Source organism: Chelonoidis abingdonii, chromosome 1, assembly GCF_003597395.2.
Source record: "Chelonoidis abingdonii isolate Lonesome George chromosome 1, CheloAbing_2.0, whole genome shotgun sequence".
Lineage (NCBI taxonomy): Eukaryota > Metazoa > Chordata > Testudines > Testudinidae > Chelonoidis > Chelonoidis abingdonii.
Window position 1 is genome coordinate 329,357,976 of NC_133769.1, and position 25,310 is coordinate 329,383,285.

Consider the following 25,310-nt stretch of genomic DNA (forward strand, 5'->3'; position numbering starts at 1 on the left):
TATAGTCAGAGTGTCGAGACAGGCACTGAGAGAAACAGAATCACTCTGTGAAGGTGGATGGGAAGACTGAGTGGGAATAGGAAGCAGATTTATGGGGAGGCTGAGTGGGGTACACAAGACAGTCATGGGAAAGGAAGGGATTGGCTGTCAGCTCCCCTAGCCTAGGGGCATAGTGGCTCAAGGGAGTGCCTTCTGAATAGCCAAGGGAAGGCAGTGCTACAGTCTCTCACAAATTGATTGCGAGTCACAGGATTTTGGCCTCTGCCAGAGGATCTGTTGCAGTGCTAGAAAGTCCTCCAATTTTCAGAGCAGGGTAGAGCTATGTCTGAGAGACCTGCTCTGCTACTGAGACTTGCCTTCAGTCTAGAGTAATACGTCACCCACCTTGTCTCTCAAATATTCTGGGACTGACAGGGTTACAAGAATACTGCATATAGGCAATGGATGGCAGTTCCCTTATCTTGAGGTGAGGAGGGGGTAAGTGGCATCTCCCCATGAGCAGCCAGGGAAAGACATGTATAGCATGCCCCAAACTTTGATGTTTCAAACTGATATTAATCAAACACATCAGCAGGAGTTGTGGGGAGTCAGGAGCCCAAAGCCTAAGGAAAAGTCATGAGCTGATGAGATCTTTAAAATCTGGAGGCGGGGTGTCCTCTGGAGCCAATTCACTATGTCAGGGGTGTGGTTCACCACCTTTCACCTACTGATAGGATTGCCAACCTTTCCGGTTTTGCCAGCAGTCTCCCAGAAGCAGGCTCTATCTCCCAGAGGCCACTGAAGCCAAAACGGGAGATTTTAGGTCGCTGGAAGTCTGGCGGTACATTGAGGCTAAGGCAGGCTTCCTGCCTACTCTGGTCCCATGCCACTCCCAGAAGTAGCTGGGCCCAGCATGTCCCTGCAGCCCCTGAGTGGGGAGCAAGGGGTCTTTGTGCACTGCCCCTGGCCCAAGTGCCAATTCTGCAGCTCCCATTGGCCAGGAACTGCGGCCAATGGGAGCTGCAGGGGCAGTCCCTGCAGGCAGGGCAGCACACTGCCCCACCCAGGGATCTGCTGGCCTCCTCCAGGAGTGGCATGGTACCAGGGTAAGCAGAGAGCCTGCCTTAGCCCTACTTCACTGCTGCCCAGGAGCAGCCTGAGGTAAGCACCACCGAACCAGAGCCCACACCTCTCCCCAACCATCTGCCCCAGCCCTGAGCCCCCTCCCAGAGTCAGCACCCTGTACACCCTCCTGCACCCCAACCCCCTTCCCCAGTCCTGAGCCCACTCCTACACCCAAACTCCCTCCCAGAGCCCGCACCCCATGCCCAGCCTGAAGCCCTCTCCCACACTCCAAACCCCTCAGTCCCAGCCCAGAGCCCCCCCCCCCTCAGGCCGGTGAGAGTGAGGGAGGGAGGGGGCCTGGCATGAGCAGAGCGAGGCGTCGGAGAAGGGGCCGGGTCTCCAAAGGGGCAGGATCTGGGGTAAGGGTGTTTGGATTTGTGTGCTTAGACAGCTGGCAACTCTATTGAGCTTGCTCATAGTGCAATAACCAGAGGAAGAAAACAACTGGAGCTCAGGCGCGCCCCTCCGCGCTGCTCCCATGCTACCCCCGCCCCTCAGACTCCCTCTCACGTGCTAGAAGGGCCAGCGCGCGGGCTGCCCGAGGCCTGCCAGAGGTTATGCGCAGCGGGAGAAGAGATCCACTTGTGCGCATGCCTGGGGCGGCCCCGTCTGAGTGCGGAACATTTGTTCGCTGCTCAGTGCGGCCACCCGGACAGGAATCATCGCTCCGCCTCCAGCGCGCGGGTCTTCTTTCCGGCGCTGGCGGCGGCTGCTCGGCGGTGAGGGGTGAGCAGGGCCGGTGCGTGTCGCCACCCCCACCCTGGGCCCCCGGCCCTCCCGCCGGGCTGTTCTCCTTGCCCTCGGCTCAGAGGGCGGCTCTGTGCAGCGGGGAGGGGGTGTCGCCCCGGCCGGGCCCCTCTGCAGCGCGCGTGGTGAGCAGGGTCCCAGCTGGGGCTGGGGAGGAGAGACAGGGCCCACCTCACCCTGGTGCAATTGGTGTCTGGCCGTGACAGGTGATTGGAGAGGAGCGGTGTCAGTCACCCTCCGCCCTGAGACCGCTAACAGGCGCCGGCCCTAGGCAATAGCTGCGCGGGCCAGGGGGCCGCGGGGAGCCCGCCCCAAGGGCGTCAGAGCCGCAGCCCGGACAGAGTGGAGCGATCCCCGCCTTCCCGTGAGTGCGGGGGAAGGGTCAGCAGCTTTGCGCCTCCCCGCCTGGTGGGACCCTGAGGCTGAGGGGGGATGGGTCCCTGGCCATAGCGGCTGCGTGGGCTTCGCTGGGACTGGTGTGGGGCCAGGCCAGCAGGCCTAGCTCTTGGCACTGCGTCTTTAGTTACTTGGATACTTCCGTTGGTTTCAGGTTTTCTTCAGACCCCGGGGACCTCGTCGCACCTGGAGGGTCAGATTTGACAGCAATGTCGTGTGTGCCTGTCTGCCAGGGAGGCCTCTTCAGCTAAACCTCAACCCTCACCCTCCTGGCAGCCACAGGAGGGCCTTTCAGAAAATGATCACTTATTTGAATCCTGGATACAAGTTAATGGAAAGAGGCCAAGAGGAAGAATAATAATCTATATAGTGCTTTGATTAAAGTGAGTGCACATTCTTTGATATGGGAAAGGGTTATTGTGTTGGTTCTGAATTTAGAAATGTATAGAATAAAATCATTGGTATGTGTAATTTCTCTCAAACTTATACCCGTCGGTTGCATCCGACGAAGTGAGTATTCACCCATGAAAGCTCATGCAACAGAATGTCTGTTAGTCTATAAGGTGCCACAGGATTCCTTGCTGCTTTTACAGATCTAGACTAACACGACTACCCCCCGATACTCTCTCAAACTGTGGGGGGATATTGTAAATGAAGAGGAATTCTGAGTTATGCCTGTATTATTCTTGCCATTGTTCTATTTAATAATTAATAAACCTCCTTAATTTAGGGCTTGTCTACATTTAGGGTTGATGCTGTACAACTGTAGCACTTCAGTATAGAGACTGTCTACAATACATCAACGGGAAGAGTTCGCCCATGGGCATTGGTAATTCACCTCAGAGAGGCTGGAGGTAGGCCAATAGCAGAATTATTCTGTCAACCTAGGGCCCTCCACACAAGTGCTTAGGTTGGAGGAGTTTAACTACAACACTCAAGGGTGCGAATTTACACCCTGCATGCAACATAGCTGGGTCTATCTGATTTTCTAGAGGACCAGTCCTTAGAGTGTGATGCTTTCAAATACAAAAGTATCTTGTTTTGACCATGGTCAATAATGTTAAATATGAGGTGATTAAAATAATGGTAAATGGCATTCATGCAGATTGGGTTACTAACTATATATAAACACCTCTTACTGTTCCCAAGTGAGAGACAGGTGGGTGAGAATGTTATTGAACCAACTTCTATTCATGAGACACAAGCTTTTGGGTTTACACAGTTCTTCAGATCTTTGTAAGTCCCTCTGACAAATAGAAGTTGGTTCAATAAAAGATATTACCTCACCCACCTTGTCTCTAATACTCTGGGATCAACACAGCATTGCATGCTCTTAAGTGAGTCATTTAGAGCCTGTTTTTTAAACCATCCTACCAGAAGGCTCAAAATGGCCATTTAACTGTTTTCTTCTACCACATACATGCTTTAAAGAAGAAAAAGGGTCAATGTTGTTGTGCATGAGAAAGGGAGCGGGAAAAAGAAGAGTTCTCTTTGAGAGCTTATATTGAATGAAGAAAGATTAGTTGACATGACAGTTTTCATCTTAATGAAAAAAGATTTATATATGCATCTTCCTGGGCATTATGAGAATGTTAAAGAAATCAATTGGCTGACAAAGTTGAGGGGGGAGGTAGGAATATTTATTTTCTCATTTTAGATATCTAGTTTTCATATAAAAATCACAATTTGTTTTTATCTCCTTTTGCTGTAGGCAGGATCAGACTGGTAGGTGCATAGAGATCTCTAATATTAGAGAGAAATACTACCAGAAATGGTCTTTGAGATTTTAACTTTCTAGTTAATAAATTGAAGAACAAATGCTGTTAATTGTCAGGCCTAGTTATTTGTGGGTATAACAGACCAGATTTCTTCAGCAAATAGTCACTTAAACAACAACAAGAGGTAATGCTGGTTTGGACTTGATTTAGTGAGTAGAGAAGACGTTATAGAAGAGCTGGTCATAAAAAATAATCTTGGATCAGGTGACCCCTAGTTGACTGTGTAAATTAAATGGGAGAAGAGTCAAAACCAGGTTGTAACTACAAGGTTTATTTCAAAAGGGCAGATCTTGGGAAAATAAGAGAACTAGTTAATAAAGTCATCTGGACTGAAGAGCCCAGGAACTTAAGTATGGAAGAAGCTTAGTTTTTGCACCTTTAAGAAATTCCATGTAGAATTTCCATTGCGGGGGTGTGAGGGGAGAGAGAAGAGACTTACATGTGAGTAAATAGAAAAAGTAGTAAAATGCAACATGGGTTTGCCCAGGTAGATGTTGCTAGACTAGCCTGATATATTTGATTATATAACTGATATGTTCAGACAAGGGAAGTACAGGAGACCTAATTTGCCTGGGCTTCAGTAAAGCATTTGATATAGTCCCCACACATGAAATTAGTTAAAATGCAGACAATGGGAATTAGTTCAAGATCTGTAACTGGGTAAACAACTGATTAGAGAGTGATGAGACCACCCCCCTCTAATGCACACCTGTATCAGGTGGGTACAGAGCTGTGCTTTTTGCTTGTAGTGTCCCTGTTTACAGTTAACCTTGACAGAGAGGTCTTCAGGGGCTCATCACTCCAGCTAAGCTATGTATAGTCTACATGTCTGAACACACAAACAGAAAGAGGCAACAGGGCCAATCAGTGTCTTCGGAATGTATTGAGCCCTGTCTCGGGGCTCAGTTTTCAGTCCCTTCTGGGCTAGCCTAAAATTTATCCCTGCCCTGTTACAGAGGAGTGCTCCCATGGCCTTCTCCCTGGAGATGGAGTCCTGGCCTTCACTGGAGCCTCTAAGCAACACTTGTCCCCCTTCTCAAGGCTTTGGCCACTCTGCTAGTGGCCTACCCACTACTCCAGATCCAGACCCAAGGAGTCTATAAAAAGTAACCACTTACTGCTTTCTGTAGTAGATGCTGCTGCTATTCCCTGGGCCACTTCCCACACACTCCACTCCACCTCACCCTGAACTCAGGGCTGAAGCTCCCACAGCCAGCAAAGAGCACCTTCCTCACTTCACTGGTCCCCAGCAAACAACTTTCAGGCCCTGCAGCTCCTTTTAACTGGGCCTGCTGTATGCTGATTGGCCACTTTACCACAGCCTCTCTAGGCAGGCATGGAGGACCCACCTTCACTGTTCCTTTTCTTGTGTGGAGTGTGGTAGGACCACCAGGCCTCCAGCAGGGGGCCTCAAAGGTACTGGTACACCCCATCACAGGGAGACAGGGTTATGCTGAAAGGAGAGCTATCCATCTAGAGGGAGATTACTAGTGAAGTTCCTTGAGGATCTATTTGGGGACCAGTCTTTAATCATTAGTGACCGTGGCACAAAAAGTAGAAGTATGCTAATGAAATTTGCTGATGACAAAAAGTTGGGAGGTATCATCTATACAGAGGAGGACTGGACTATTATATATGAGGAATTGGGTGATATAGAGAATTGGACTAATTGTATTATTAAATTTCATCCAATTTCTAAGTGCAGGCTCATGTACTTAGGGAATAACAAGAATTTCTGCTTTAAACTTGGGGCTCAGCAGTTGGAAACAACAGAGGAGAAAGACCCACATGCATTAGTTGATCACAAGATAATTATCAACTACCAGTATAATGTGGCTGTGAAAAAGTAAAATATGATCCTACAATAACGTGAGCTATTTCTAATAGAGATAGGTAAAGTACTAATGCTATTATGCAAGGCATTGGTAAGATCTCAGCTGGAATACAGTGTACAATTCTGGTCACCCATGTCCAAGAAAAATGATTTCAAACTGGGAAAGGTGCAGAGGAAGACTACTAAAATAATCAGGGAAATGGAGAGCCTATTTTACTAGAAGAGACCAAAAGAACTTGGGTTGTTTAGCTTAGCAAAATTTAGACTGAGAGGGAATACGATAATTAACTATAAATATATCAAGCTCTTCTTCCTCCAATCACTGTGGAGGAAGAAGAGCTATTTAAGGCAAAGGACAATGTAGGCACAAAACCAGAAGGGTATAAACTAGCCATGAATACATTTAAGCTGGATATTAGAAGGAGGTTTCTAACCATCTGAAGAGTGAGGTTCTGGGACAGCTTTCCATAGGTGGTGTGGGGGCAAACAAGCAACCTAGTTTTAAGGTGGAGCTTGATAAATTTAAAGTATGGAATTGTCTGACTGGATTGCCTGTGATAGCAGGGAACTGGACTCAGTGACTCTGCTATGTATGTTGTTTGTTTTTCGTTTTGGATTACAAACCTTTTGGGTCTGCTTGCCAGACAATAATTAGCATGGAAGAAGGTGCAAAGACAGTTGTGGAAGAAGCAGACATGATGGGCTAGTGAAAGCTAGCATCAGTGCAAGTGTGGAAACTTGGGTGAATGTGAAAAGAAAGAAGATAAGTAGAGGGGAGCAGAACTCTGAAGGACCTTGATAACAAGAAGTTTGAACTTAATGTGGACAAAAGGGAGCCAGTGGAGGAATTTACAGCCCAATCCAACTCCTGTTAAAGTCAGTGGGGGAGACCTTTCTTAGAGGAAGTTGGATCAGGCTCTTAGAAGTGGTGATATGGTCAGGAACATTGACTTAACAGCTATGTTTTGAATAGATTGAAAGGGACAATGTGTATTGTTTAAGACAGGGGTAGGCAACCTGTGGCACACAAACTGATTTTCAGTGGCACTCACACTGCCTTGTGTGAGTGCCACTGAATCTGGGGGCTCTGCATTTTAATTTAATTTTAAATGAAGCTTCTTAAACATTTTAAAAACCTTATTTACTTTACATACAACAATGGTTTAGTTATAGATTATAGACTTATAGAAAGAGACCTTCTAAAAATGTTAAAATGTATTACTGGCACTCGAAACCTTAAATTAGAGTGAATAAATGAAGACTCGGCCTACCACTTCTGAAAGGTTGCCGACCCCTGGTTTAAGAGAATGCAGTAAGCAAGGTGGGGAAGATGAGGGCCTGGACTAAAGTTTTGGTTGTGGTTATAAATAAGGTCTTTAATCATAAAAGTATTGTGGAGAAAGAAGCAACAAAATTTGGCCACAGCCTGGATGAAGGAAAGAGAAGTCAGCGATGACTCCAAGCTTATGGGTGTGAGTGACAGAAGGGATGGTATTTCAGTCAAAAGAGACAGCTAATAAGGGCTTAATGGGCAGTGTTTGATGGGGGGAGAAAGAAATTCCATTTTGACCATTTTCAGTTTAAGTTGACGAGACATCCAGGAGGGGATGTTAGAGGGACAAGTTGAGATGCAGGATTGAATAAAGAGCAACAAGTCAGTGGGAAGGTAGATTTGGAAGTGATTGGAAAGATAGTTAGCTGAAGTCCTGGGGGCAAATAAAATTACCCAAGAATAGAGTGTAAAGTGAGGAGACCAAGGATGGTACAAAAAGGGACCCTCCACCAGAGAGTGTGAGAAGGGGATATTAATTAACTTGTAACCAGTAAAAACATACTATTAAAATGCTGATCTGTCAGTACAAGGGGGCTTACTCATGTTTAGTTAATAAGGTTTGCAATCAATGTATCCTTGATTTCCTGTCTTTCTTGGCAGCAGAAGGAACAAAGAGTGTGTATGAGAATCTAGTCTTTCCTCTGTGATTCTGAACTTGACATAGTTATGCATCCCTTTGTCAGTCTGCAGTTTGGATGAAAGTCTTGGAAGAAAAACCTAAAAACACTACCAGAAGTGAAGCAATTCCCCAGCATGGTGCTATAGGGCTTATATTGCTGGAAGTGGTATCCCTTACATGTGAGGTAAAACTGCAGTCCTAACTATTTGTCATTAAAGATCCAATGGCTAGTATTCTTCTTTATAGTAATAACTCTGTTATCTCATCAGAATTCTGTGCTGGGTAATTACATTTGATTTACCAAAATTTCCCATGCTATTTCACCTTACTCCTAAACCGCTGCTGTGATTCACCTCAGAGCGGCTCTGTTGCAGTGAGAGGAAGGAAACAAACTTTTGTGTTTATTTCTTTATATTTTTAAGGTATTCTTATAAGGCTAAGAATAAAACAGTATTTGTTTGATTTATCTTTAAGAAGTTGGTATGTCAAATTATTTCTTTTCACTGAGAGAGTGACTTTCATTATTGTTTTAAACAGCCAAGAAGCAAGATATTTGCCCAGTAAACTCTTTGTTGGTGAATTAACCTGACAAGTAGGGACATACAACCTCGTTCGTGTCAAGTTCATATTAATAGGTAAGCTAGGTTAAATGAGAAATTGAGCAACTGATAACCTGGAGTTATACTTCACTGTACTGATCTTTGGTTTTGTTCAGAACAGCCTGTTTATCTCAGCATGGATCGATCTAGGTCTCGTTTGGTGGGAGGTGATGAACAAGCCTCTCCCCTAGAACGCAGTCATGGTGAAGGTGAGAGACAGTGGCAGCAGGAGCGCCTTAGCAGAGAGGAGGCCTATTACCAATTCATTAATGAACTCAGTGATGAAGATTACAGGTTAATGAGAGACCACAATCTTCTTGGCACTCCTGGTAAGATATGGATGGTTACAGCAAACGAGACAGTACACTGGTATAAATCTGGAATGGTGTTATGCCAGCATACCTGAAAATACAATTTGGTCTGTGTGTCTGGGGAAAGACTGAAAAGTGAGGGTTTTTTTTTCTTTTAAAGTTGATGGCATCTCTCAAAAAATGAACAATTTTAAATGGGTATTAAAGCTTGTGAAACAAAAATTCATCCTCACAGCATAATGTTTAGATTTATAATGTGCATCCAAGTTATAACCTCTGGGAACACATACAATAATTAAAATACTCATTTACAAATATCATACTTAAAGTACACCTTGTATAGAAGAGAATTTCTTCAGCATCTGAATTCTTAGAACATACTGATGCTGATAGGTTGGCGGGTTATAATGACATGCAGTCTTCTGCTTAGATACATGAAGCCACTTTGTTTCTGGTGCCTTCTTTTTTATTCTATTGTTTATATTTGTATTGATTGTAATTTTATAATCATGCTGGTGTCTCTCTTATGTCTCACTGTTTTTACTTTATTTCTGAAAATGGTCAGTAACAAAAAAAATATAGGAAACAGTTTCATTGTTATGCTTGTATAAACGAGTAATATGCAAACATTTTTGAGACAATCAAAATATTTTACTGAAAAGGCTGAGGCCATATACGACCTAAATATGTGAACTATTTCAGGAGAAATAACAGCAGAAGAGCTACAGCAACGTTTAGAGGGGGCAAAGGAGCATCTAGCATCCCAAACTGATGTAGAAAATAGGGAAGGTGAAGGAGAAACTGCTGGAGGTAAGCTTTCTTTATTTACTAATAAACATAAAGCATTGAATGTTTCTGTATATTAAAATACTGGCCTGTTCAAGTGACATCCATGCTAAGTCTATTTCTTCTTTGTTCTATGTAGCTCTTTTTCTCCCAAGTACCAAAAAGAATAAAATGTATATCCTAATGATGTGAAAGTAAATTAACTTATAGTACTTCACAATAACTGATTTAGATTTGCAACAAATTACTTACCCTGACCCTTCCTCTCCAAAAAGCAACATTTGCACAGAAATAATTTACTTATTTGTTTCTGCCTTTTAAAAATAAGGATAGATTAAGCTTTTTTTAGTTTATTATAGAAGTTGGCAAAACAGATAACATAAGGAGAGAAGTGATATCCATCTGAAAAACTAAAATTAATCTTTTTAAAAAAAACAACAACAAACTTTCGCTTGTTTAAAACAAGGTAAATTCTATGTTTAAATTAATATTATCTCTCTAGATAGATGTTTAGGTTAAAAAAGGCTATCAGTAGTTAAGTGGATATTCCCAAATTAATGGCCCAGAATTTGATTAACTTCTTCCCTTCATGAATCTGACTGGGCCAAAATCTTGCTTTATGTGATAGGGACGAGGGTTTTTTATTTTTTGGAGTGAGAGTCGTTTTTTTTTGTTTTTTTTTCTGTAAACAAAATCCTGCCAAAACTTAACATCCTTCTCTGTGGGCAGGAAGGAAACCTGTACATATAAATGAGTAGAAGAAAAGAGTTGGGCAGGGAAACAGACTTAATTTTCCAGAGTCCAAGGGATAATTCTAAGTAGTTAGTAAAAATGTGGCACTTTAAAAATTGAAATATGCTGTCTGTGTCCTCATTAACCATTGAGAGAATGCTGAATGATTAGCCAGGTTTTTTTGATGAAGACTATAATGTAGTGGCTTCAGTTGTAGTAGTATTTCTAGTGTTGTAGCAGCCAGGAGCCCCACTTATGGACTTAGAATCCCATTGTGCTAGGCACTGTACAAATGCACAATAAGACAATAGACAATCTAAAGGTAAGACAAGACAACAGATAGATACAGACAAGGGAGGAAGCATAAAGAAAAAATAGTATATAATATATAATAGGCAGTCATCTCACCATACCAGCGACCTAGCAGCTATCAAGTAGAATAAATTCACATAATCAGAAAACAAATGCTTGTATTGACTCCATCCCTATAGCATATGAATGTTTTCCAAATTGAACTAAAAATAAGTATCTTTATTCCATCCCATCTTGTAGGAGAAATACCTTGATTAAGTCAGTGTGTGTAACTGATTGGGAAAGCAAAGTCATAGATGTTGTGGTGCATATATCTTTCATATATGCTTTTCATATACTTGAGAGCCACACTAAATCAGACCATTAGTCCTTGTAATCCAGAGTTTTTGTTTCTGACAGTGGCCAATATTCAATACTTCAGAGAAAGGTGCAAGAAAATTCATAATACCCAGTTATTAAGTAACCTATCCAAGTGGAAACTTTTTTTCCTAACCCCAGGCAGTTAGTGGCTGGCCTGTGGCTTGATGCATGAGGATTTATACTCCATAAATTTTCATCCTGTGTTATGACTGGATGTGATAAATTAATCAACAGCTTTTTTAAACAATTTAATCCAGTGGTACCAGAGGAAACTTTTCCTCTTGCGTCCACCAACGCACCCACCAGAAGTAATGGAATGTGCCTGTGCCCCTCGTGCCATGTGTGGAGTCACAGCTGCAGCCAGGAGTAGGGGCAGGGCCAGGGCGGAGCTGGGGGCAGAGTGGGGCTGGGTGGTGGTCCCTTCCCCATGGGGACAGGCCCGGGCCCCGCCGTGTGCCCCAGACATTCCTCCATGCCCCTTAGGAGGACGTGCCCCACAGTTTGGGGATCACTTGTTTAATCAATGGGTATGGTTGCATCAGGAACTCTTCTTTATAGTACTGCACATATGCTAAAATATAGCAAATGGAAACACCTGTAAAGTAGAAAACATAGTGCCTTTTTCTCCTTACCCATAATTACAACTTGGACTTAAAAATGCTACAAATAAATCCAATGTGGAGCATCTATATGGATCTCATTTAAATCTTCAGAGGTTGTTGAAAACCATGATTACGTTGCATTTTCAGCATCATATGAATGGAATTAGAATCCATTTTGTAACATCTAATAATGACTACACCTTTTGTAAATCACTAAAATCCTAATCTTCTTTAATTACTTTTTTTCAGCTTGAAAATTGATCAGTTGGGGAGGGTTCAGATAATAGTCATGAGAATGATTAAAGGATTAGAAAACATGCCCTTCAAATTGTTCAGTCTATTTAGCTTACCAGTGAGAAAGCTAAAGGATGACTTGATTACAGTCTATAAGTACCTACACAGAGAACAAATATTTGATAATGAGCTTTTCAGTCTAATAGAGAAAGATATAAGGTGACCCAGTGGCTGGAAGTTGAAGCTGGATAAGTTCAGATGGGAAATGAGGCATAATTTTTTAACAATGAGGGTAGTCAGTCATGTGCATTTTACAAAGGATTGTGGTGGATTCTCAATCACTGGCAATTTTAAAATCAAGATTGGATTTTTTCTAAAATATATGCTCTAAAAATTATTTTGGGGGAATTCTATGGCTTGTGTTAAACAGGTGGTCACACTAGATGATCATAATGGTCCTTTCCTCCCTTTGGAATCTATAACACTGCATACTACAGGCAAAGGTTTATCTTCAGCAAAACAGCATCAATATAGCCATATATGTCACATACTACTGAAACAGTGTAAATCAGGAAGAGAGCTTTAAAAAAGGCTTATAGGTAATACATGGTTTAGAGTGCATCATGGTATGCAAAATGTGTAAGCTTTTAAACATTAGAAAAATAAGAGTTCTTTATCTGCTTACAGATTCAGAGGTTCTTGGGGAAAATTCAAATGGTGACTCTTTGCTAGAGTGGCTGAACACCTTTCGTCGCACAGGAAATGCTACTCGCAGTGGACAGAGTGGGAACCAAACTTGGAGAGCTGTGAGTCGGACAAATCCAAATAGTGGGGAATTCCGGTTTAGTCTTGAAATCAACATAAATCATGAACATAATAGTTTTGAAGCTTCTGGTGATGAATATATGGACATTTCACACTTGGATACTAGCACAATGCATATGGACAATCAACATCAAAGAGCAGTCAGTCCAGTAGCTACACGAACTAGGAGCAGGACCTCAAGAGATTTTAATGGTGAAACTTCTAACACTGCAAGGACCAGAACTGTGAGAAATTCTCTGATACAAAGCACTGAAGAAACCTCTTCTCCTGTCTTGGGAAGGCTCAGAAGCAGAACTAGGGAGTCAACAGGCCTTTACAGAACAAGAAGCACTGCACGTAATATTTCTTCAGACACTGGTGAACACAATGTTGTTAGGCGAAGGGAAATGCAGGAAACAGTTACATCCACTGGTCTCCAGAGAGGTAGAGCTAGAGCTAATGTTCAGATGAATACAAGACAAAGACTAGGAATTCTAAGATTAAGATCTACTTTAAGTAGTCGAAGCCGTTCTCCATTGCAAAGACAAGATGGCTCTACTAATTCTGAGGAGCATGGTCTGAGGCAAAGTAGGAATTTACAGCAAATCTCTAGAAGGTCTACTAGGAGATATACAGCTCAGCTGCCCTCTGAGCCAGATGAACAAACAGTAGGTAGCACACAGACACCACAATTTTTTAATTCAGCCCCAACATTGGGCATAACATTGGAAGAGGATGAATCTAGTAGATCAACAGCTGCAGTTAGGAGACATCCAACTATTACACTAGATCTTCAGGTGAGAAGAATTCGCCCTGGGGAAAATAGAGATCGGGATAGTATTGCTAGTAGAACGCGCTCTAGAGTGGGAATGGCAGAAAACACAGTTACTTTCGAAAGTGATAGTGGTGGATTTCGCCGTACAATTTCCCGATCAGAACGTGCAGGTATACGAACCTACGTTAGCACTATACGGATACCTCTTCGTAGGATTTCAGAAACGGGGGTTGGTGAACCTTCATCAGTAGCTCTTCGGTCAATTCTAAGGCAAATTATGACTGGTTTTGGGGAACTAAGCTCCTTAATGGAGAGTGAATCGAATTCAGAAGTTCAAAGGGGCAGCGAGCCCTTATCAGGTATACAATCAGAGCTGAATAACTCACACACAGTAAATGATAATAGTGAATTAAGTGAGACTTCAGTTAGGCATAGATATGTTGAAGAAGGCAGTAGTGAAACAAATGAAGAGAATGATGGGACTCAACATTATAGTCTCAATAATGAAAGTCGGGAGAGCAGACAGTCTCAAGAGGCAAACAGCTTGGTTGAAAATGGAACACTGCCTATTCTTCGTCTTGCACATTTCTTCTTGCTAAATGAAGATGATGATGATGAGCATTTGAGAGGTTTAACCAAAGAGCAGATTGACAATCTGTCTACCCGGAGCTATGGGGACAGCCACACAGAGACTGAAATAAGTAAAACATGTAGTGTTTGTATCAATGAATATGTAACAGGGAACAAGCTAAGGCAGTTACCATGTATGCATGAGTTTCATATTCATTGTATTGATCGCTGGCTTTCTGAAAATTCTACTTGCCCCATTTGTCGGCAGCCTGTATTAGGGACTAACGCAGCAGACAATGGATAAAGTTATTTATATGGTTTAGTATTCCGTTAATTGCTATATTTATGGTGAGCCAAATAGGATGAATTATCATTTGGATAAGGGTACATTTGCCTGGAGATTTTTGTTAGACTTGTTTAAAGATATAGGAAAGTTGCCTAAACTTAGTGTAAATGCTATGTTTCTCCTTCCAAAGTGCAGATCTAGCAGTATGTGTAGAGCCAAATGATATTAATAAAATTTATATTTTTTTAGGTAATATTTTTATGCTAAGCACTTTTGTAAATATAGAAATGTAATAGTTCATCAGTCCTGCTAAATGTATGTTTGTTTTTAATGGTGTACTCATTTTATTTAGATTACACATGATTTCACACAGGCTGACTACTGTGTTGAGAAATTGGTGTCTAAATAACCATTCATTAGCTTTTTGTTCTAAGAACAATTTCTTTTACAGAAGGATATCTTGCTGGACATGTTTGCTAAAGATATTTAAGTTACTTGAAATGCTCAATTTAATACACAGTATATTTTTTTAATATTGAAATATCCTTTCTGAAAACCTGCAAGTTTGGTTCTATTTAAGCTTCTTTATAGCAATTTTTGCATGTGGTTTTACACAATGCTTAATGTTGACAAGTTCTTATTTGAAAGTGGATTGGATTAGTAACATTTTGAAATGTACATAATTCTATGCAGTGTCTCTAACAGTCGCTGTCTTTCAATAGACAGCAATCAGATCCGTCAAAATGACAATTCTAAGAATGCCTGCCTCATTTGAATATAAACACTTGTTGAAAAAAATAAACATTTTAAGAGGTTTTATGCAACTCAAAATTATTTAATCCTAATGTGACGGGTTTCCCAGGGGGTGCCACCTGGAAGTGGGGTACCACTGAGCCCTCTGACCCACCAGCGTGGGCTCCCTCTCACACTGTGCTGCTGTGATAAGCTGCAAACCTGCTCCTGGTCTTACACTTCCACCAGCATACACACATGTAGGGACACACCCAACTCCAGTTACATGCAGGGTCTCTGACTAGCCATTGCACAAATCAACAGTAGAAAGGCTAAAGCCAAGATAACTCTCAGCTCTCCAGGCACGCACTCCCTCTGGAGCATAAACCCAAAATTAGACCGTCTTGTGCTGCACAGGGAACTGTACAGCGTAAGCTCATAGAATTTGCCCCCCTCTTCCCTCAATGTGGAGAGAAATATGCAACAGCCTCTCTGAGATAAGATTCCCAGGCACCTTACTCCAAAATCTCTGATTTAGATTAAAACATAAACTTTATTAATTACAAAAAAGATAGCTTTTAAGTGATTATGAGTGGTAGCAAACAGATCAAAGCAGGTTACTTAGCAAATAAACAAAAACGCAACTTAAGCTTAATACTAGGTAGATTGGATATGAATAGCAGATTCTCATCCTAACTGATGGTACAGGCAGACTTGTAGATTTTTAAGGCACAAGCTGCATTAGCTTTACAACTTGGGTTTCTCAGGTCTTCATACACAGGCTAGAAATCCCTTTAGCCTGGGTCCAGCATTTCCCCCAGATCAGTCTTTGTTCCTCAGGTGTTTCCACGAATCATGTGTGAGGAGTGAAGAACACCAGACAATGTCACTCCCTGCCTTATATAGCTTTAGCATAGGGCGGGAACCCTTTGTTTCAAAACTTGGTTTGTGGAAAAATACTGACATCACAAGGTGGACTCCAGAGACATGGTCTGGTCACATGACCTTGCATACCTTGCTGAGTTATAGCAGCCGTTACTTACAGGTTGTCTAGAATGTTCACAAGAGGGTTAAGTTCTTCTGAGGTCCATTGTCTTTGCTGATAGGTCATCAGTGACAGACTGGGTTCTCCCATTCCTGTAGTAGATCCATCTCTGAGAGGCTGTAGCTAGATTGATGGAAGAATTATTCCATCGACCTAGCACTGTGCATGCTGGGGCTTAGGTTGGCTTAACTATGTCTCTGAGGTGTGAATTATTCATACCCTTAATCGACTTAGGTCGACCTAAGTTTTAGATGTAGACATGGCCTAAATCCATTTCTTAGTCTGAACAAGGAGATAATGTAGGGGAAGATGGTATAACACAACATTTATATATAGTTTTAGACATATTTAAAGTGAGGACAGTTACACTAATCTTTTCTCTGCTTCCAGAGAGTCTTTAAAATCTCATGCACTGTACCTTAGCACAACTCCCAAAGAAATCTTGTAAATTAAACTATATATCATGTGTACAAGCTCTCTACCCAAGATGCATTATGCCTCTTTCTGGCATAGAAAAAAACAAACCACCACCATAAACACAGGATGGGTTTTGCTGTCAAAAATTCATTAGCACCCATAGTCAAATGTCCTGTTGCAACATTAGAACATATATCACTAAAAATATTAACCACAGGTGGCTTTGCTAACATCCTCAGTACATGTGTCCCAACACTTCCCTCCATCTCTGAGAGAAGGACTTGTTCCATCAGCAACTCAAGTGTCATCAGTAAGCTACTACCATCTAAGTGACTCTATTCATTGGGATACTCTGTCTACTCTAGAGTTGGCTCAGATCATGAGATGTGGCCACTATGCATTTTTCCCACTCCATGGTGGCCAGTGAATGACAATGGGCAAAAGATACCGGGGCTCTGCCCCCACTAAGGAGTGTCCATTAGCAAAACCTACTTCCAGGGTGGTCACAGCCGAAAGGTCTCCTGGAGACACCCCAGATCTGGACACTGGCACCAACTGGATTTAACTGTCCTCCATAAAAAACACCTACAAGATGTTCTCCATACTTGGCATTTTCACAGTGCAGAAGGTGGCACAGACCATGCACTTCTATGTTTCAAAATAAGGGTTCCTTGAATGTTGATGCATGTAGTTGAAACCGTAGCTTTTTAGCAAAAGATTGTACAAGATATAGAGGGGTTTGCAGCATATGCAGAATAAATGCTTCTAATTCTAAAAATGCATAGCATGTCTCTGCCATAACATGAACTTCACTCTTGAGACATTGTACCTATTGGGTTCTGGGCACTTCTGAGACATGGGAGTGAGGTGGTGTCAAGGTTCCTTCCCCACTCTGAACTTTAGGGTACAGATATGGGGACCTGCATGGACACTTCTAAGCNACTTTAGGGTACAGATGTGGGGACCTGCATGAACACTTCTAAACTTTATTACCAGCTTAGATCTGGTATCACTGCCACCATTCACAAGCACTCCCTTCCTTGGGTAGCCTTGAGAAACTTCACCAATTCGCTGGTGAGTCCAGATCCAATCCCTTGGATCTTAAAACAAGGAGAAATTAACCACCACCCCTCCTTTTTCCTACCAATCCCCGGTGAGTCCAGATCCAATCCCCTTGGATCTAAAAACAAGGAAAAATCAATCAGGTATTAAGAAAAAGGCTTTTAATTAAAGAAAAGAAAGGTAAAAGAAAACCCTCTGGGAGAGATTAGCATACCAGCTACTCTCACAGACGACAAATTCAAAACACAGAGGATGTTCCCCTGGGCACAAATTTAGTTACACAAAAAAATACCCAGTTTGATTCTACCTCTAATTGCATAAGACAGGTTACAAAGAAATAAACATAAACCTATTTATTTATTCCTTTCTAAAACTTACTACTCTGATAAGAGGCTGGTTTCTGGATCTTTTTCACTCTGGCTGAAACTGAAACTCTAAACAAAGGAAAAACTTCCCTCCTTCCTTTTGAAACAACTTGTTCCCGCATTGGTTCCTCTGGTCAGGTGTTAGCTAGGCTAGGTGAACTTTTTAACCCTTTACAGGTAAAAGAGGCATTAACTCTTAACCATCTGTTTATGACAGGTGGTTACCCACTCCTGCACTTCGGGTCTTAAAACAGTCCAGGAGAGTGCTGTGGCTGGGGCAAGAAACCTGGGCTGACTGGGGGAAAGTAGGCTCAGCTGGGGCCATGCCCCAGTCAGGCCCAGCTGGCTCCTATAAAAGGCTGTGAGCCAGAGGCCCAGGCAGTCTCTGTCTGGCTGTAAAGGGAGATGGGCCTGGCTGTAGGGAGCTAGAGACAGGGTACCTGAGTGGAGCTGGGCTGGGGAGTTGCAGAAGAGCTGGGGAGCTCCAGCCTGGAAAGCCCTAGGCTGTGGCCTAGCATTGGGCTAAAAGGTACTGGGGGTTGCAGAGGGCAGCCCAGGGGTAGGCAAAGGCAGCAGGTCCAAACCCAACCTTGCCAGTGATGAGTAGGCTGATACTGCAGTCTGCCCCAGGGCGTCAGGGCTAGATAATGACTGGCAGTAGCCATTTACTGACGCGAGGTGGGGATAGTGGGTGAGGTTTCCCTGGGGAGGGGAGACCCTAAGAGAAAGGCGTTACTGCCAGGAGCAGCACCTCAGATGAAGGGGCACCGGGTCCTGGGAGGGAGATAGGGCCAAGTGGTAGTGAGACACTGCCCTGCAGAGGGTGCTGCAGAGGCTGGAAAGCTAATTCCTGGAAGAAACCAGCAGGTGGCACCTCAGGGGTGAGTCTGCATTGCTACACATGATAACCTCGCATTGTCCAAAAGTGCATTGCAGTGTACAGCAAGACAATGAGCTCAGTCATGCTTGCTCAATGAGTGCAAGAAGGTACAAACATGTTTGAGAGTGAACATCTAAGAAGTATGTACGATGGCATCAAGAAAGCTACCAGTCCTTTAGCCAAGAAGTCTACCCCACTGAAATGTCTCTTAATAGGAGATATCACCACTGACAAAAGCAAACAGATGCAACACTGGGGGGAATGCTATCTCAAACTCTGTTCATGTGAAACCACCGTTTCTGAAGTAGCGCTACATGTAACCCCTGGGCTCCAGACTGTCAAAAGCTTGATGTAGTACCATCTATAAATGAACTTGAAAAGGCAATCATCTCCCTAGCACCAGGAAAGGCTACAGGTAAAGATGGAATTTCAGCTGAAGTACTGAAACAGAGGACAGGCAGGGCTGTCCTTACCCATACGGAAAGTATGCACTTGCGTAGGGCACCAGAAAATTAGGGGCACCAAATTGCCTGGGTCCCTGCGCAGCTGTGTGCTGCTCCAGCCCCTGCTCTGCCTCCTCCTTCCCCTGCTCTGTCCCAGCCCTGCCCCCACTCCCCTGAGGAGTGCAGCAGGGCTGGGCCTCTAGTCACTGGCAGGAGGAAGTGCAGCTGTCTGGCCCCAGCCGTGCCACCAGTGAGTGCTGGGGGGTGGTTCCCCCCTGTCTCTCAAGCCAGCCCTGCCCCCCCGCTCCCCACAGAGGCCTGGGGCCAGCCTCCTCACCCCCCACACAGAGGAGTGCTAGGGGGCTGTGTATGGCCCCAGAATAGCTAAGGACAGCCCTGAGGACAGGTTATGCTTAACCATCAGCACAATGTCTGCTTACCTGCTGGAGGAAAAAAAAGGGTACCACAAGATGTGAAAGATGCCAACTTCATAAGGTTATACAAAAACAAAGGAGATAGGAATGATTGCAACCACTGCAGAGGACTCTCTCTCCTTAGCTTTGCCAGCAAGGCATTTGCACGGATCATTCTCAAAAGACTGCAAGTTCTTAACAGAAGATGTATATCCAGACAGATGGTATGGCTTTCATGAGGGTAGATCAGTTATCAACATGGTCTTCTCACTAATGCAGCCACATGAAGAGTGTCAAGAACAAGGAAAACGTCTCTACATGACCTTCACAGATCTTTAAAAGGTGTTTGACCTGGTCAGTGGAAAGGACCTTTTCCAGTTGCTCGAGCAAAGAGGTTGCTCCCCAGTCCTCAATCTGAAGTCATCATCACTGAAGGATTGAATGAAGGCTACTGTCCAGTATAATGATGCTCAGTTGGACAGCTTTCTAAACCACTGGTGTCAAATGGATGTGGTTTTGGCACTTTTCAGTATATTCTCTTTGAGGCTTTCTCATGTTTTCTCAGCGAGCAGCAAGGGTGTACATCTCCAGACAAGATCAGATGAAAAACTATTGAACATTACACATATACAAGCAAAAAGCAAAGTCAATCACCTGCTGATAACAGAATTTCTTTTCACTGATGACAAAGTACTTGTCGCACACAGTGAAGAGGAGCATCAGCTTGGCTGTTGCTTTGTGCTAGAATGTGATGAATTTGGAGTAACCATTGGTCTAATTATGGCACTTGTCTAGATTGCAAGAGGGACTTGAAAACTTTAAACATTGACACCACAAGCTGGGAAGGCATAGCTAGCAACACGTTACACTGGAGGGCTGTGCTGCACCAAGGAGCCGGAAGCTGATGAGAGGTGGTTGACAGAAAAGTGAAGAGGAAAGCACAGCAGGCCTAAACCACTGATAGTGCTCTGGCTCCATCTTCTGACTCTGCACTTTATACCTGCATTGTTTGTGCCCAGAACTGTCTCTCAAGAATTAGACCTTTTAGCCACTCACAGTGCTGCTGTCCGAGACACAGTAACTGAACTGCTTTCATGCTTACACTATCGTCTTTCAAGATAGTTACCATTGCATACTGTGTGATAAGAGCTGTGGAAGAAGCAAAAGAATTGACAAGGATTTGTAGGGGATCTTAATGCATGTCAGTCTGTTAGCAAGAGTTAGGCCAGCTGTAACCCTAATGATGTGAGATTTGTAGAAGCGAGGATAGTGTGAGGCGAGTAGGAAAGAACTGTGTGAGAAGTTATCACGATCTTGCACTGATAATCAGATACGTAGACTGGCGCCCAACGTGGGGCCAAATAAGATAGCAGGATAGCCCATGTATAAACAAAATGCAGCTGTTGCTCATTATTGTCTGTATTATTGCTTGTTATTGTCTGTAACAAAGGTATAAATGCTTGCTGTAATTGTTTACCTGTTGAGAGACCTGTCCGGGACTGGGGCGACCCAGTGTCCCGGGGCACTCCCTCCCTCTATTGCAATTGCTGGAGAAATAATAAAGTATTTGATTTTGCTGCACCCAAACAAAAAAGCGAGAACTGCGTTTTTCTCTGACAGAGCTGTAATATAACTGCTATAATTTTGCAAGAGATGAAATTTCTAATAATTACTAAGAGCTGGAGAGTTGGCTTTCACAAATTAAACTTAAGCTATTCTATTTTATTCCCATAAATAGTTCTTTTATGGAATCCTGATGAAATACAGAGGTGTTTTATCCGTATAAGAATTTGATATAATCTGCCATAATGTGGTTTTGGACACTAACTACTGAAAGGAGTACTTCCTCTTTTTCCTTGATGCCATCCTAGTCCTACTAAAATGTGTGGGATTTAAACATAACTGCCAGCACTAGATTGTATTTCCCTTCCCTTATTTCTGTTAAATGCTATCAACTTCAGCAGCTACATATGTGTGCCTAATACCTCTCCCCAGTCTACTTATAAGTCCCCTGTGCAATAAGAACTTTAGTTTAAGAGTTTAAAATTGAAAGCAGCCTCACTAATGAGCCACGTGGAAAATTTGGAGAGGAGATCTGACCTGGCAACGCCTATCAGGCCAGCAGGTCTGAGTGGGTTGGAGGTGTAAGATCAGCATTTTAATTTAATTTTAAATTAAGCTTCTTAAACATTTTGAAAACCTTGTTTACTTTACATACAACAGTGGTTTAGTTATATAATATAGACGTATAGAGTGAGTCTTTCTAAAAAACCGTTAAAATCTATTACCGGCATGCGAAACTTAAAGTGAATAAGTGAAGATTCGGCACTCCACTTCTGAAAGGTTGCCGACCCCTGGGTTAAAGCATAGGGGAGGGTCTTACACAGGAATGTAATGAGTAAGGCTTAACCCTTGACACATGTTGGGGACACAGTAAGGCAGAAAATCAAATACAATAGCTGCCTATCAGTTACAGGCAGTTAAATATGCCTCTGTTGTCAGGCTGGTATCAAATATGACTGCCAAACAGAACTCCACTGGTGCCGAAAGTGCCTGCAGTGCATAAAATAAGTAAATGGACAGCTAAATATAACCACCCTTCCCTGAAGACTTATTGCTACACTTTCGTATTGTACTAACATTAATTCTAGGAGTCTAGGCAATTCCATCATCAACCCAGAATCCTAGAAATGTAGGGCTGGAAAGGGCTGTGAGAGCTCATGAAGTCCATCCCCTCTGCTGAGGCCAGACCAAGTATACCTAGAAAGTAGCCTCATAAATTAGTTCAGGCTGTAGCTGCTCCTAAATTTTATCACATCAGTAACACAGCATGCTGAATTGCTGAATTTAAATTGTCAACCAGTAATTAACAGACCTTTAACATTTAGTTACTGTACAGAAAGGATGAACATAAATTAGTCTAGGGTTTCCCAACAGATTTAGTTATTAGCGCCATTAAAATGCTCAGGCATTTTTAAAACAGTTTTGGTTGCATCTCTAGAGACTGTTGCACAAATATGGGCAAAGGAACTGAATTGTCGCTGCAGGAAAGTGGACCAATGAAAAAGGATGGGAGAGAAAAACCAAGGAGCTTCTTGGGTCTGGTTATGGGAAATTATAAAGTATATTCTGGGCTGACTTGGGGGTTCTGCCTGTACAAGTTATGAGTTCTGGGTGATGATAATGAAGTTACTATGAAAATTGCTGTAGCATGAATGCTCCTCCAGCTCTGGGCTAGCAGGGCTGTGTCACTAGGCCACATACAATGAAGGATCATTAGAACTCACTGACCCTATTCAGGTGATAACATCTTGGAACAATGGGTGACTTTAGGCCTAGGAAAAACCAGTTACCCTCTCTCTGAGGGGATGCAGGAAGTAGAGAGAGGAATTTACCAGGAGCAGAACAAAAGAAGCCAGGTGAGTCAAATTAGCGGCTTCAATAAAGATTCACAGGGTAGAAGAGAGAGATGGACTCTCAGGAAGTTTATGAAGGAAGGGCATGGATTAGCCAAGGGCAGGGATAGGGACCTAGGGGAAAACTTCATGTTTCAGAACCCAAAACCATCGGCAGCTGAAGGACCCAGGTGGCCTTAAAGGACCGTAACCCCACCCCAAACACCGGTGTTGGTACGCTCCTGGCCCTTTCTTGTAATCTCTGGCTCAGTGGTTACAGCATTCACACAGGGTATTGGAGACCCAGATTCAATTGCCCTCTCTGCCTGATGTGGAGCAGGGATTTAGACCCACATCTCTCACTTTTCCAGAGACTGCCTTAACCTGTGGGCTGTTATGGTGTGGGAGACTCAAGCTCTCCTTTTGAAGCCGTTCCACTTCGTATTAAGTACTTAGTGAATGGGCCACGCAAAGCGAGATTGACTGTATAAGCTGGTGTTTAGGCCATTCAGCAGGATGTGGGAGGAGACACACATTCAAATCCTTATTCCAATGTCTTTTTATATAACAGGAGAAAGTGACACCCCCTCCAGAATACCCATAGCTTAGAGCACTCTCCTGAAGGGTGGGAGACATAGGTTTAAATCCCTGCTCTACATCAGGCGGGGGCGGGGTCTCCACATGCTGAGTGAGTGCTCTAAGGGGAGATGGCACCATCTCCTCTGACCTGGATTTAAGCACTGAGGTCCCCTGGAGAAGAGTTGCTTAGGAAATGGTAAGGACAGAGATGTGGCCTATTGATGATCTTACGTAGCTCCCGGCTCAGCATGTTGTCTTTTGTAGATCTCATTCTTAAGGGCCTAACTCTCCCCATGCCTTGCATATGGAGCCTGGGTACCTAACATGGAGTTGAGGACATGGGCAGTGGGTGGAGCCCCCCTTTGGGGAGGCTAGCCCTGGCTCTGCCCCTTCTGTCCATGCCCTCCCCATGGCCAGAGCCTGAGACCCCCTGCTGTCCCTCCACCGCCCTCCCGCCCAGAGTGCCCCTCCTCAGCTGCAGGAGCCCCGGGGGGGCATCGTCCCGGCAGGCGCACCGAGAAACCGCTGCCACGGCCTCGCCAGCTCCCAGGGATCCGAGGTACCGCGGAGCCGGCTGGCGGGTGCCAGGCACCACTCCGCGCGTGCCGTCCGCCGGGTAGCTAGGCTCGGAAGCGGTGGCGGGGGTGGGGACGCCCCCATAACCCAGCTGCAGGAGCCCCAGACAGCCAAAGCCCTGAGCGCCGCCCCCGCTCAGCCAGAGGAGGCCCGGGCTGGCCAAAGCACCAAGCCTCCCTCCCCCTGCACTGCCCAGAGGAGCCTTGAAGCCCTGGCCCCCTCATGACCACTTTTTATATACCGCATGCAAGTTCTGTTCTGGGGCAGCTGAGGAAGTGGTATGTGCTTCCTCAGCTGCCCCAGAACCTGCATGGGGCACAATAAAACAAAAACTTCTCTGCCAAACCCTGCAACTGGGGGTCTGGCAGCTGCAGCAGGCAGCACCGGAGAAGGCAGAACCCCCCCATGCATATTATATCCGCCGCCCATGGTTGAGGATGCCATTAAGTGTCAGAATGCCTAAATTAAGCCATTGCAATGTTGAGCTTAAGTCCCCTTTATGGATCTAGCTCTGCATCTCTATACAGGTTCCCCCCTGCAGTCCTCTCTTCATGAGAGTTGACCCTTAGGCTGGAAGTATTTCAGGGCAGGTCCATGTATTTCTGTATGTTTGTGTCGCACTTAGCTTGGCTAGACCCTAATCCTGACAGGACCCTTTGGGTGCTGAAGTTGTCTACAGTTAATTTTCCTCAGTTGATGGGGTACATTTGAATGAACTATATATGGTTTCCTTTCAGGATGAAAAGATACAAGAGGCTTGAACAGCAGTAAATCCTTGGGAGGATCCAACAGAGCAAAGGAAAAAGCCATAAAAACCGACACAATACTGACAGGCTCTGAGCCAGTCTATACAGAGCAGTGGTGAAAACATTAGTGGCAAACTTACAGTAGCCCACTGATGGAGTTGCCTTGGTGCATCGCACTAGTGTGAGATTTCCCTAAAGCTGCCAGTGTAGACAAGGCCTTAGGGTTATTACTGACAATTATTTTTAAAGCTCATGGCTAAGGGAGCAAGGTACTGAAAATCTGGAGAAAGCAAACATTGTCCCAATTTTCAAACAGAGAAAGCAAAGCAATTCTGGCAATTATATAATAAATCTAACTTATTTTGCTAATATGATGAAAGAACAAATGCTGAGAGAGAACTTAAATATCTGATATTAAACTAAAAGGCATATTTTTGAAATTTAATGAAAGTTTAGGTATATTATTTATCTATCT

At 43.8% G+C, this 25,310-nt stretch overlaps 1 protein-coding gene across 5 annotated transcripts; it reads left to right on the forward strand.

Annotated features, from left to right (window-relative positions):
* The first annotated feature begins 1,754 nt into the window (after positions 1-1,754).
* RNF6 (ring finger protein 6) lies at positions 1,755-15,001 on the forward strand. Of its 5 annotated transcripts, XM_032790025.2 has the most exons (6): positions 1,755-1,976; positions 2,402-2,630; positions 8,349-8,446; positions 8,527-8,739; positions 9,424-9,531; positions 12,435-15,001. In XM_032790025.2, exons 4-6 carry the CDS (start codon positions 8,547-8,549, stop codon positions 14,198-14,200), a joined length of 2,067 nt encoding a protein of 688 aa, XP_032645916.1. In that variant the 5' UTR covers positions 1,755-1,976; positions 2,402-2,630; positions 8,349-8,446; positions 8,527-8,546; the 3' UTR covers positions 14,201-15,001. The 5 variants fall into 5 exon arrangements, with proteins under 5 accessions (XP_032645916.1, XP_032645915.1, XP_032645919.1 ...); XM_032790024.2 differs by lacking the exon at positions 8,349-8,446 and having other exon boundaries at positions 1,796-1,976; XM_032790028.2 differs by lacking the exon at positions 1,755-1,976 and having other exon boundaries at positions 8,532-8,739.
* Positions 15,002-25,310: the final 10,309 nt, after the last annotated feature.

Coding starts and splice junctions, on each gene's coding strand:
- RNF6 (XM_032790025.2), top strand. CDS start 8,547: ATGGATCGATCTAGGTCTCGTTTGGTGGGAGGTGATGAACAAGCCTCT. Junction 8,740..9,423: donor CAATCTTCTTGGCACTCCTG/GTAAGATATGGA, acceptor GAACTATTTCAG/GAGAAATAACAGCAGAAGAG. Junction 9,532..12,434: donor TGAAGGAGAAACTGCTGGAG/GTAAGCTTTCTT, acceptor ATCTGCTTACAG/ATTCAGAGGTTCTTGGGGAA.